Source organism: Strongylocentrotus purpuratus, unplaced genomic scaffold (assembly GCF_000002235.5).
Source record: "Strongylocentrotus purpuratus isolate Spur 01 unplaced genomic scaffold, Spur_5.0 spur5_scaffold_6, whole genome shotgun sequence".
In the NCBI taxonomy this organism is placed as follows: domain Eukaryota; kingdom Metazoa; phylum Echinodermata; class Echinoidea; order Camarodonta; family Strongylocentrotidae; genus Strongylocentrotus; species Strongylocentrotus purpuratus.
The window spans coordinates 62,110,560-62,123,500 of record NW_022145612.1 but is presented as its reverse complement, the minus strand read 5'-3'; the positions used below and the strand labels follow the sequence as shown (position 1 = coordinate 62,123,500).

General features: G+C 40.3%; 1 protein-coding gene across 3 annotated transcripts in view; it reads right to left on the bottom strand.

Moving 5' to 3' along the window:
* LOC100891770 (rab proteins geranylgeranyltransferase component A 2) overlaps positions 1-10,437 on the bottom strand; it is a 33,847-nt gene extending 23,410 nt beyond the window's left edge. For 2 of the 3 annotated variants that reach the window (XM_031000516.1, XM_031000518.1), the window contains exons 1-2: positions 10,288-10,437; positions 4-70 (exon numbers count right to left, since the gene is read on the bottom strand). In XM_031000516.1, coding sequence (XP_030856376.1) covers positions 4-70; positions 10,288-10,339 — 119 coding nt within the window. In that variant the 5' untranslated portion in view covers positions 10,340-10,437. The remainder of the gene's footprint in view (positions 1-3; positions 71-10,287) is intronic. The other variant, XM_031000517.1, reaches the window with a different exon arrangement.
* Positions 10,438-12,941: the final 2,504 nt, after the last annotated feature.

Genomic DNA, 12,941 nt, shown 5'->3' with positions numbered 1-12,941 from the left:
TACCTGTCTACATGCAGTACTTTATGACCATTCCTTGCCAAAGCTGCTGCCACAATGCTTTCTTGCACACCTGGTTAGATGGGAAAAACACCAACAAGTTAAATAATAATGAGAAATAAACAATCCTGTCAACAAACAACAAATTATGGCTATTTTCAGGTACAAAAAATGATTCTATCATCTCAAATACTTAAGACTAGAAAGTTTGTTGAGAAATTAGTTTTAGACAATTCAGTGCTTTGTATTTTGGTGCATGTAAAATTTCTTGCCTATGCCCACCCAATACTTGCAGGCTTATACTAAACACTCGGGTCACGGCTAGCCGGGCCAATTTCTTGTAATGGTGTCTTCAAATCAGCTTTATAAGGGGGGATTTATTGAAGAAGAGAATTGAAATTATCGATAATTTTTGGGAAGGGGAGGCAAAGTGCAAAACGTGAATACACTACAAGTATTTTCAAACAACCATGCATTTCTCAGAAGCAATCATCTCGGGGTAAATTTCCTGGGAGAGTGTTATCAAATGATGATGATGATGATGATGATGATGATGATGATGAATTTATTTATATCAGTGATTTTTTGGAGGGGGGTTCTTGCAAATAACAAACATTTTTAAATTAAGTTATTATCCCCTATCCTCTAGCTCTCTCATATATTGCTTTCGTCCTTAATCTTTCTTTATAATCCTCTCGTCACATCCTTTGCATTTTTTCCTCCTTTCACCTCTCTACCATCCATTTCTTGAATTCCTTCTGCTATAACTTCTGAATCATATTTCTGCCCTCTGTCATAGTTTCTGTTTTTATTAGTTTTTGTTCTTTCATTCCCTCTTCATTTTTTTTTTAATTCCATCATTACGATATTCTTTGTTGGTCTCCCCTTTCATCTAATGATTCCTTATGCCATATTTTGTAATCGTTCTTCTACATCTTTAATTCTTTCTCTCCCTTAATTCGCCCCCCCCCCCCCCACCTTTCCTATTTTCTTCTAGGCCTACAATGGAATTCTTATTTTCTGCAATTCATCTTCCCCATCTTTATGTTAATTGTTAATTCTTCTGGTGCATTCTACTACAATATATACTCTGTTTCTGTATTCCTCTTTTTTCCTTTTCTTCTATAATATGTTCTTTGTTTCCAACAATTCATCTTCTCAGTTCTAGGACACCTACCCCCTGGACATCCACCCCCAGATAACTATCCCTAAGGCAACTACCCCCTAGCCTAGGACAACTACCCTCTAGGACGACTACCCTCCAGGACAACTACCCCCTAGGATGACTACCCCCCGGACAACTACCCCCCCCCCCAGACAACTACCCCCTACGACAACCATCCTCTAGGACAACTATCCTAGGGGGTAGTGTCCGGAGCGGAGCGGAGCGACAGAACGAAGGAGCGAAGCGACCAAGCGGGGTTGGGTGTGGGTGTGGGAGAGGGCTATCCCCCCACACATGATAGGGAGCTTTTGGTATTTTCAACATGTAGGAATGCCCTTTTCCTTCACTTTAAACTCATTTTTCAGCACTTATGCAACCCCCTCCCTACAAAAAAAAAACCAAAACAAGGACTAAGAGCTCAAAATTCCACTGATGAAATAGACCCTGGAGGAGAAAAATAAAGGGCTGTTCATAAGTAAGGTATTCAAGTAAACTCCCAGGCTTACAGGCGAATACTCAAATAATTTTTTTTGTTGTTGGCACCACCATACTGCGGTAGAATCCCAGGTCCGTCACCGAAAACTCACGCTATTTACTTTGAGTTGCAGTTGAAGGCGCTGATTTAATAATATTAATAATAGTAAACAATGCTGTTTTAAAACCAAAGATGACAGACTAATTTTCCTCCGAGTCCAAACAGAAATCCGGACATTTGATCTCACTTTCTGAATGGTGAGTTGACAGTGATTGAGCTGTGAAACATTTTTACCCATGGTACCATGCCCGTGCTCTCCTGGGCACGTTTAGCATCGGCCTGGACAGTGCCAGGTGAACGGGCACAAAAAAATAAAATAAACGATATAAAAAAATATTTTAAAAATATTTTAAAAAATTAAATTTAAAAAATTGTAATTTTGTGACACAAAATCGTAAGGCGTAATTTAAAACAAAAAATCGTAATAATTACGCCAAAATCGTAGTAGTTGGCAGGTATGTAGTTGTCCTAGGGGTAGTTGACTGAGGGTGGTTATCCGGGGGAGGGGTACATGTATGTTCAGGGGGTGGGTGTCAGGATACGTATCTTCTACTTCTTTATTTCATCATTCCTTGTAATTTCCATCCTATTAAGTTTCATTTCTCACATTTTAATTTTCATATATGTCAGTCTTTAAAAAATATTCTTTCTACAATTTATTCGATCCCTTTTGGCCTTTTCCCTTTTATAATTTTTATTATGTAATTTTTGATTTTCTCCACTCTTTTATTTCTATCTTTATCACTGTTAATTCTGGCCAATGAATTCTTTCAATTCCTTTTTTATAAATTTTGTGTCTGTATTCCTCTCTTGGTAGGTCTTAATTTCCCACAATTCATCTTCTCAATCTTTCCATTCTTCCTTGTCACCATCCTATTAATAGGCCTATCATATTCCCTTGAACTATTGTAGTATTACACTTTCTCTAAAATCCACTTTATCCACCTAGCATTTTGTCTTTCCTAATGTCAGCCTTAACTCTTGTCTTCTTATTTTTCTATCATTAAAAAAACAATCGCAACTCTCAGCATCTTTTTTAAGTAAATTTCCCGCGCACCCCCATTGAAAAATGGTTAAAACAGTTCATTTAAGATGAGAATTTCCCAGCGTGTAGGGCCGATCTGAAGACACCATAAGAAAAAAAGTGGCCCAGCTAGTCGTGACCCGAGTGTTTTCCAGCGCTCCGTGACTCGAGTGTTTATCAATTTTTGTCTTGCAGCTGTCTTTTAAACTGTTACTGTCATCTTCATTCATGCACAGTACAGTTTAAAAATACGGTTGCAAGAATTTCCTCACGGAGCTCAATTTCGACGAAGAAAATCCGGAAAAAAGACCCTAAAACGCATCTTACATTCAAACTGGTAACTGGAACCGATATATGTGAATCCGCTAAAATTGAGAATCTTGGGCAAAGTTTTGTGGCCAGATGTTTGCACAGGAGACCCTATGGTCGGCTTCTGTCTCTAAAGAAAGGAGCTGACCCTTTCCAAATAAGAGGCTAACGAACGAAAGAGAAAAACATTTTTTAGGTCTAGGCCTACTCATACTCAGTCTATACATACTAATCAAGAGCTAACAAGTGTCACGCATAAAAAACGTCATGCATTTCGAGGGTCTGAAAACGTCAAAAGACGCGCACGCGCGATTTTGAAAAAACGCTATAAGTACGTTATACCCTCGCCGGCACGCAAGTCGCCAAGTCATGAAAATGTCACGCATAGCTGATCTTTGAACTTGGCGTTCCTGACTAATTAGTAGGGGCGCAGGTCCAAGAAAAAGGATCGTCCGCACAAATGAGGATCGTCTTTGTAAACGTGAACAGACGCGTCCGTAAAAATAAGAATCGTCCACATATCCGCCAACGATTCTGATTTTCGATCTGCGCGTTGGCGATGCGAAAAACAGGTTTGCGCAATGATTTTTCTTGAATCATTTTAGAGTAAGACCGCCAAACTTCGGACACTTAAGACAAAACAGGGCAAAACATTAAATTCTTTTTTAATTATTGAAAGATCAAATATACTATTAATTTGTGCAAATACTGTTTATGTATGTCATGTAAAAGAAAATTAGTAAAACAAATGGAAAACTAGAATTATTTACTTACCCGTCGAACCTTTTTTCATGCCAAGCTTTGGACGCACTTGCCAAGCTTCGGACGTTCAGGTGAAGCGCACGTGTAGCGCATAGCACACGTACATCACACGTAAAGCGCGCGCTGAAGTGCGCATTCATCGGAGGTTTGGAAACCGGATCAAAAATCGTACGGCGGGGGTAAGTTTGACTGCGTTGATTTTGTAGTGAATTTATGCTCCATTATAGTGTCAACGAACTTTATGTAATGTTTTGATATTGCCTTGTTGTGCCGACAACTTTTGAGAAATTTACGCTGATAATTTATGCAGTTTTCCTGCGACGTCGTATGTTTCACATTCTTGACACATTTTGGCACCTGCCTTCACATATCTCGTCACCATGGTTTGTTTTCGTAATGTGACCAATCACAGCTTCCGCTGGTCACGTTTTCGCCACGGAGCTGGGGTTTTCGTTAGTTAGCCTGCATGATCTCGTAAGATCATCACGTATTGGATTGATTCACTTTTATAGCGATCTTCGCAATTTTTCATCCAGCAGCTACGGCGACATAGTGTAGCGTTTTCCGTTGGCCTTTTTGAATTCATCCGCATGCCATTTGGACTCAGAAACGCTGCACAGACTTTTCAACGATTCATAGATGAAGTTTTGAGGGGTTTGCCGTTTGTCTATGCATATATTGACGATCTTCTGGTTAGCAGTACGGATATGGATGAGCACGAGCGGCATCTTAAGCAGCTTTTTGACCGTTTGTCTCAACACGGTATCCAGAGCTGCCAACCTCCAGAACAGAAAATCAGTAATCACAAGGCTCAAAATCAGTAATTTGGGGTATAAATCAGTAATTTCTTATGCGGCGCTATGAATCTAAAAAAACGACACGCCAACACTGCGCGGACGCATGATTATCTGAAATTTTTGGTGATTTTACTCACACAAAGATGTTAAGTATTGAATTTCAGGTCATCACAACACAGTTTATCATGAAAAATGGCTCCTATTCACAGCACTCGCTACGATAAATCATATTTAATTCATTAAAAAAAAAAAAAAAAAAAAAAAAAAAAAAAAAAAAAAAAATCTTTTTTTTTTTTTTTTTTTTAAATCCGTAATTTGAGACAACATTCCGTAATGGTCGTTAATTTCCGTACCAATTACGGGAAATCCGTACTAGTTGGCAGCTCTGGGTATCGTAATCAACCCATCCCAGTGTGTGTTCGCAGTTTCTAGCCTCACTTTTCTGGGTCATCATATCGACGAGAAAGGCATATCACCTCTTCCAGACCGGGTAGTTGCTATCCAGGAGTTTCCACCACCCACTTCTCTACGTAAGCTGCGGGAATTCTTGGGGTTGGTGAACTTTTACCGTCGTTTTGTACCCCATTGCGCAGATATTGCTCGTCCACTCACCGACCTACTCAAGAATCAGAAGAAGAAGAATCGACCAATCGAGCTCGACGCTGAGGCACTTTTAGCTTTCAACGAGACGAAGTCAGCTTTATCGCGTGCTACTCTTCTGGTTCATCACAGGTCAGACGTTCCTGTTTGTCTACTTACCGATGCCTCGGACTATGGGGTGGGGGCAGTTTTGCAGCAGCTGGTTCATGGGGAGTGGCAGCCACTTTCCTTTTTCTCCAAACGTCTTAAATCTGCAGAGACTCGATATGGAACTTTTGGCAGAGAACTTCTGGCCATCTACTTAGCCATCAAGCATTTCTCCCACCTTCTCGTCGGTCGGCATTTCTGTGTGTATACTGATCACAAACCGCTAGTTCATGCCTTCAACGCCAAGCCTGATCGGTATTCGCCACGAGAGATCAGACACTTGGATTTCATTTCCCAGTACACTACTGACTTGCGTCATATTAGTGGGAAAGACAACACAGCAGCTGACGCCCTTTCTCGAGCTGACATCCATGCTCTACATATAGATGCATCCTCCGTCATCGATTTTGAGGCTATCGCTGAAGCTCAGCAGTCTGATTTGGAGCTTGATAGTTTACGACATTCGTCTCTTCATCTGGACGCCATACCACTTCCTTCTTCACCTGGTACTATTTTGTGTGATACTACTAAGGGCAATCCTCGTCCTTACGTCTCTCCATCGTTCAGGCGCACAGTGTTTAGTGCTCTTCATGATTTGTCACACCCTGGTATCAGAGCATCTCAGCGTTTGGTCACCGACCGTTTCGTGTGGCCCAGCATAAACACTGATGTGAGGAAGTGGGCCAGAACTTGCCTTAAGTGCCAGCGGTGTAAGATACACCGTCATACGAGGGCACCATTGGGCACATTCTCGACTCCGGATGCCAGATTTGACCATGTTCATATAGATTTGGTAGGACCTCTTCCTCCTTCAGAGGGCTATGCATATATATCTACTTACATGCATCGACAGGTTTACTCGTTGGCCTGCAGCTATACCACTCAAGGACATAACAGCAGAGTCCGTCGCACGGGCTTTTGTCGCCAACTGGGTTGCTCTTTACGGGGTTCCCTCCACTATTACCACAGATAGAGGTAGCCAGTTTGAGTCCAAGTTGTTTCGGTCTCTCACCGACCTGTTAGGGAGCAAGCGTACTAGGACTACAGCTTATCATCCTGCTTCTAATGGACTTGTGGAACGTTTCCACCGCCAACTGAAAGCTTCACTCAAAGCTCATTCTAACGCTCGCTGGTCTGAGACCCTTCCTCTCGTCATGTTGGGTATACGTACGACTGTGAAATTTGACTTGGGTTGTTGTGTATCCGAGCTTGTCTACGGGACCACCATTCGGTTGCCGGGGCAATTTGTTGCTCCCAGTCAGACTAGCAGTTGTGCTGATCTCAGCGATTACGTGGATAGACTCAAGCAACAGATGCAGGACTTGAGAGCTCAGCCTCCTCGTGTTTCTCAACGTCAGTCACAGGTTCATCCTGATTTATCTACTTGTACACATGTTTTCGTGCGACATGATGCTGTGAGGAAGCCGCTACAACCTCCGTATGATGGTCCTTTTCAGATTCTTAGCCGTTCTGACAAGTTTTTCACTCTCGATGTGCGTGGAAAACATGGTAGTGTCAGTGTCGACAGACTGAAGCCGGCATACATCGATTCAGAGTTTTCTAAGGTTCCTCCTTCTGACAAGTTTCCTCCTTCTGACAAGATTCTTCCTCCCGTCAAGGCTCCTCCTCTTGTCAAGGCTCCTACATCACGTTTGAAGGATGTACGCCCTCCTGTTTCTCCAACGCCTACTCCTCCTCCAGTGAAGACGACCAGGTCAGGGAGACACGTTCATTGGCCTGCACGTTTTGTACAGTATTTTGCAGTGAGTTGAACACTACTTGTATATCTTCATCGATTGCTTCCTTTTTCATATCTTCTCAAGCAACAATCTAGAGTGGGATTATATGTAGTGAATTTATGCTCCATTATAGTGTCAACGAACTTTATGTAATGTTTTGATATTGCCTTGTTGTGCCGACAACTTTTGAGAAATTTACGCTGATAATTTATGCAGTTTTCCTGCGACGTCGTATGTTTCACATTCTTGACACATTTTGGCACCTACCTTCACATATCTCGTCACCATGGTTTGTTTTCGTAATGTGACCAATCACAGCTTCCGCTGGTCACGTTTTCGCCACGGAGCTGGGGTTTTCGTTAGTTAGCCTGCATGATCTCGTAAGATCATCACGTATTGGATTGATTCACTTTTATAGCGATCTTCGCAATTTTTCATCCAGCAGCTACGGCGACATAGTGTAGCGTTTTCCGTTGGATTTTCACTAGTACACGCATGTGATTTCTTCACGACAACTGTTAATAGCGAACTGCTCGTTTTCTCTTCGCGACTCGACATCTCGTGACTTCAATTCTGACACTTATTTCACTTGGAATACGCGGTTTATTTACAACGCGCCAGTCGTTATTTTCGTGTACCTTCTTCCTGGGCTAGCATATTTTGATTTACGCTTGTGCTAGTCCGAGGTGTTTATATTTACGTTACTTCATTTTTGCCACAACTTTAGAAGAACGCGATCCGCTTCTCGTACTTTAGCCGAGGCCTCCGGTTATTAGATAGCGTTTATATTACCAACTCTTGCCACAACTAGACTCCACTTCTTCAGTCTTCAGTCTAGTATTTTTTATATATTCGTCGGGGACATTTACTACGAACACTCCCTCTGTTCCCCAACATTTAGGAGTGTCAATTTCTACAATTCTTCTTCAACGTGTTACACTCGACATTGTATATTGATCAACACACATCGCGATCGCCATTGTCATCTTCATACTACATATATAGGATCACTCTCAAGTTTCTACACAACAAAAGACAGTGGTGAGTAAAAGTCTAGCTCGTACTCATTATAGTCAGCATAGAATTTTTACAATTTCATGAAAAAAGTATTATTTTCTCGTTTGGGGTAGATTTAAGTTAGATAGAACTATCAGAAAGGTGTTTTTCACAACACTCACACTATATTTTGGTGCTAAAATCTTACGAAAGCGCAATTTTTTCGTAGTCACAATGACACTCAATGTTGCCTGTCCGAAGCTTGGAAGAGCGCCATCTTCCAGTAGGGGTATCTGTCTAGAACCCTATAAGTCCGTGGTAACGGCCGCCATTAGAAAATTTTCGCGATAGAGTGAAAAAGTATCTCATAAGCTCCCATAATTTTGGCAGAAACCACCTGAAATATGCCAAGGATTTGTTTGTAATCGATATATTGGAGGCTCCACACCTAAACTCCCCTGTTAGGGACTGTAAAAATCTAGGTAGCCTGAAATCTGTCTCTGAATTCGATGTTTTTTGTGAGTTTTGCAGACGGCAACCTGCCCTAACTTTTTGTACTAACAATATAGGTTAGTAGTAGGGTGTCTGAACGATTTTTCAATTTTCAATTTGGGATCGTTTTTCACCATTTTTGTTTGATATTTGAATAAAAGATGTTATCAGAATAATACATTTCAAATTTCAAGTCTCACCGATGTTTCTATCAAAAGTTACAGCCCCTCCAAAACGCTGGTATATTCATATCATTTTGGTCAAAATCGACGAAAAAGACGTCTACGCAGAGTGATGTTGTTTTGCTAAATTTAGCCAAACAGCTGTATCGCGCGATATGCAAGCGTATGCATATCGTACGCATGCTGCTAAGCCAATCCGCGACTTGCAGCTTGAGCTACGCTGTCTCCGCGACATGTGCCATTGACTAGTATGGTTGGCGTTCGTCGCACAATAAACCCGGAAGTGAATGCACGTTATAGTCAATGGCAATATCGCGGAGACATCTCCGCGATATTGCCATTGACTATAACGTGCATTCACTTCCGGGTTCTATGCCGCGAATGGCCACCCATACTTGAATTTGGGGTTTCGTTCGTGCGCGGAGATGTTACGCGATGTAACCATGGTTTGGACTGAGCGGAGCGCACGCCCCCTAATTAGCTGATCCACCAAATAGTGAGAAGGGTATTTTTAAACTGTTATCAGTTGTGATCCCTGGGGGCTAGCGAAAATATAAGCACATAGAATTGTTCCTTAGGACTGGGACTACTTATCGAGCGGGGCGTCATATCTCAAAAGTGACAAACCTCAGAGTTAGCCAGGACACAATGTTTCAATTGCTGTTTTGACCAAGATATTTTTAGAATTTCGGGGGCTACGCCCCTTTAGAAATATTGGAATTTACCTGCTCTTTCATATGACACCTCATTTATTGATTATCACCTTCAGGATCACAACAGATAAAGGTTTGAATCTCGAATTGAAAAAAAAAAATTGACTTTTTTTGCATGGTCGCGCAATGCACGTAGACTGCATAGGGATGCGTGTAATCTCTATGGGAAGAATTTTAGCACACAACATCGGGTGCGCGATCAGACACCCTATTAGTAGTATCAAATGCATGCAAGTTACCCGCCTGAGCTAGGCTCATATTTTGCGTTTCGAGCCGTTGAAGTACTTTTTGTCCGAAGCTTGGCAACGTCCGAAGTTTGGCGGTCTTACTCTAGGCCTACACTGAATTTAAAAAGAGACTTTCAAGTTTTGAACGATAAATCCTTGGGAAGACAGACAACCCATGAAAGGTGGTGGTAAACTAGGCGTAGAGACTAGATCTAGAGTGATGTTATTAATCTGTTTTTCGAATTGCCAGCGCGCGGTTCAAGAACCAGAAACCTGCAGATCACTGAAGAAAAATAACGTCCGCGAAAATGCCGCGTATACGACGAGGATTACTCCGTTAATGCGGACGATCCTCATTCTCGGATTAGCGCCCCTAAGGCCCTAGATCTACTGCTACTACTGGTAACTTACAAGTTACAATACAAGTTAACAACTTTACAAAATACAAGCTCGCTACACAGTCATTCATGTATGGTCAGTAATACTTGTGTGTAGGCTACTGTCTGACACTGTACCGTAGTCTGTACTGTAATGTCACTGCACACTCATGACTGTCACTCGATGACCAGAGTTTTATTTCGAGAGAAGGCCGAATTTCTTACCAGTTCCGATGACAATATCATCGTACTCCGTAGGTAATTCGTCCGTTGCCATTTTACTCCTGATTTCAGCTAGTCTTCAGGTTCAGTTAGTAGACCTAGTAACCATAAAACCTATGATGTACGTACGTACGTCGGAACGGCATACTCATAAATGACGGTTCCATGTCAGCTCGCCTAATGTCAGCCCGCCCCCTTACAAAGTCGCCCTCAATTGGTCATGTCGCCTCCCGATTTTGTTTGCCGATTTTGGGATTCTTGGTCAGCTCGCCCCCAGTTTTTTGGTCAGCTCGCCCCCTAATTTGTTGTTTTAATTTGATGTCTTTTACAAGTTCAAAGTCAAGCCATTTTTAGTTCCTGGCATCTCAGTACTATGATATTACTAAATATTGAACAATTTTCCTCGAATTTTCCATTGTAACGCATATTTCCGAGGATATTTGCATCTAAGTTTCCACCAGTTTACGTACTAACACATCCATCGATCACTCTCTCAATACCTAATTGTCTCCTCTCTGTCAGTGCTGTGCTGCGGGGCGGGGAGACCCTCTTCATGGCTTTCTGGCTAGCTCACTGTCTTGTTACCCTCACTCTTTGCCCCCCCCCCTCTCTCTCTCTCTCTCTCCCTCTATCTCTCTTTCTCTCCCTTTCTCTCTCCCACCCCTCTCTCTCTCACTTTTCTCACTCTCCTTCTTTCTCCCTCTCTCTCTCTCTCTTTCTCTGGTATAACTTCTTAAATAAAAGGGTGACATGTGAATGCATTTTTGAATAATGTTACTATAGAATATTACTTTTTTTTAAACTAAATCAGTTTTAATTGTACAAAATCCTGTTTGACTTTATAACAATTCCCAAGATGATGCACATTATATCGAATATTACAATGGCAAACTTTTACCCATGTTTTTTATGCGAAACTTATGTTATTTTTATGCAATATCATATTCTACATGTACCTTTTAGTAAATTGGCCCAAATACAAAATGTTCTGCATTTTACCTACAATGTATAATTTGTTTAAATCATTGTAGCATCTATTTGATTTTATAATTCCTGGATTTGGTTTCTGTTGTTGTCTCTGTTTCTGTTATTAAAGAAAACACCATAACCATACCATACCCATCTGGCTATGCATTTTCCAACCAAAACATTTAATTCTTTTGAATATAAAAAATGTATCACTATTCATATATTGTATAAGTTCAATATATAATTTCATTGCAAATATGGTAATACAATTCAAATTTTTTGTATGTACACTCTAAAAACTGAAATGTTAAATGTAAATTTAAAAGGGCCGAGGAGTGACCACTCTTTTAAAATGTCAGATTGTTTCTTTTAACCTGCTAGATTTAACCTTTATAGTGTTGGATCCAGCATGTTCAAAGTGTTAATCTACCATTTTGAAAGAGTGGTCACTCCTTGGCTCTTTTAAATGGTGATTTAACATTTCAGTTTTTAGAGTGTACCAAGCAATTTGCCAAGGTCGTTGAAGCACAATTATGTACAAAAGAATTGCAATTTTACTACCATTATGCTACCATGCATAATTTTTTTACGTGTAATTTTACTTTGTCACTGATGTATACTTTGTAAAAAAAACTGATTCGGCTCTCAGGCCGCGAATGTTTTTTAATGAAATAAACCATTTTAAATAAATAAATAAATAAATCGTTCTGGCTGGCTAAGTGACGGAACTTAAGGGAGTATCCACAGGCTATAGAGATAATAAGGATTTTATAGATTGGCTTTCTTAGCTTTTCTCAAGTATAATTTGTACACGCAAGCAAATCATTTTCAGATCCCTTTTTAATCCCATATAGTTTGTGTTCACTACTTACAAGACCCATACTAGAACGTGTCGTCATGAGATGTAAAAGTTTAAAATAGAAATAGAAGAAAATGTCTCTACATTTTAATTAAAAGTGAGCTATAATTGATGACTTATATATAAGTATATGAAGCAAATAGATCGAAATAAAAGCTTTCGGCGGTAGACCCAAATGAACGAAACGTTATCTAATTTTACTCTCAATTCATTATATATATATATATATATATAAGTGCGTGATTTTGTTTAAAGAAAATTGTAAGGGACGACGAAACGTTATCACTCTCAATTACATAAGTGCGTGATTTTGTTTAAAGAATATTGTAAGGGACGACCATGTGTGACCAACATGAACATCTGCTCATCTTTTCAAGTATTCGAAAGCACTATAGGTTACAATTTTAACCTGTATAATAATTTGTGTTTATTTTGTGTATAGATGTCACTTTCTTTTAATCTGTGCACAAATAAAAAGCAGTTATTCTTTCAAATACATACCTTATTGTATGTCGCGGCGCTTTTGTCCTTCATTATTATAAAGCGCGCGGAGGATAACGCTGAAACAATAATAATAACAAAGAAACATTTTTGATAATTCAAACAATGATGAAGAGTCGGTACAACGAATCGTCTTCTTTGTTCTTTCTCTAATAATTTAATGAAACGTCAAAGCTTCCGCGGTTCACGCGGAAGGGGGGGGGGAATTAATTCAGACTAGGATTAAGAGTCGAAAAACATTCTCTAATAATTTAATGAAACGTCAGCGCGGTGAGGGAAAACTGAATTCAGACAAGGATTAAGAGAAAATATCATAATAATAAATACA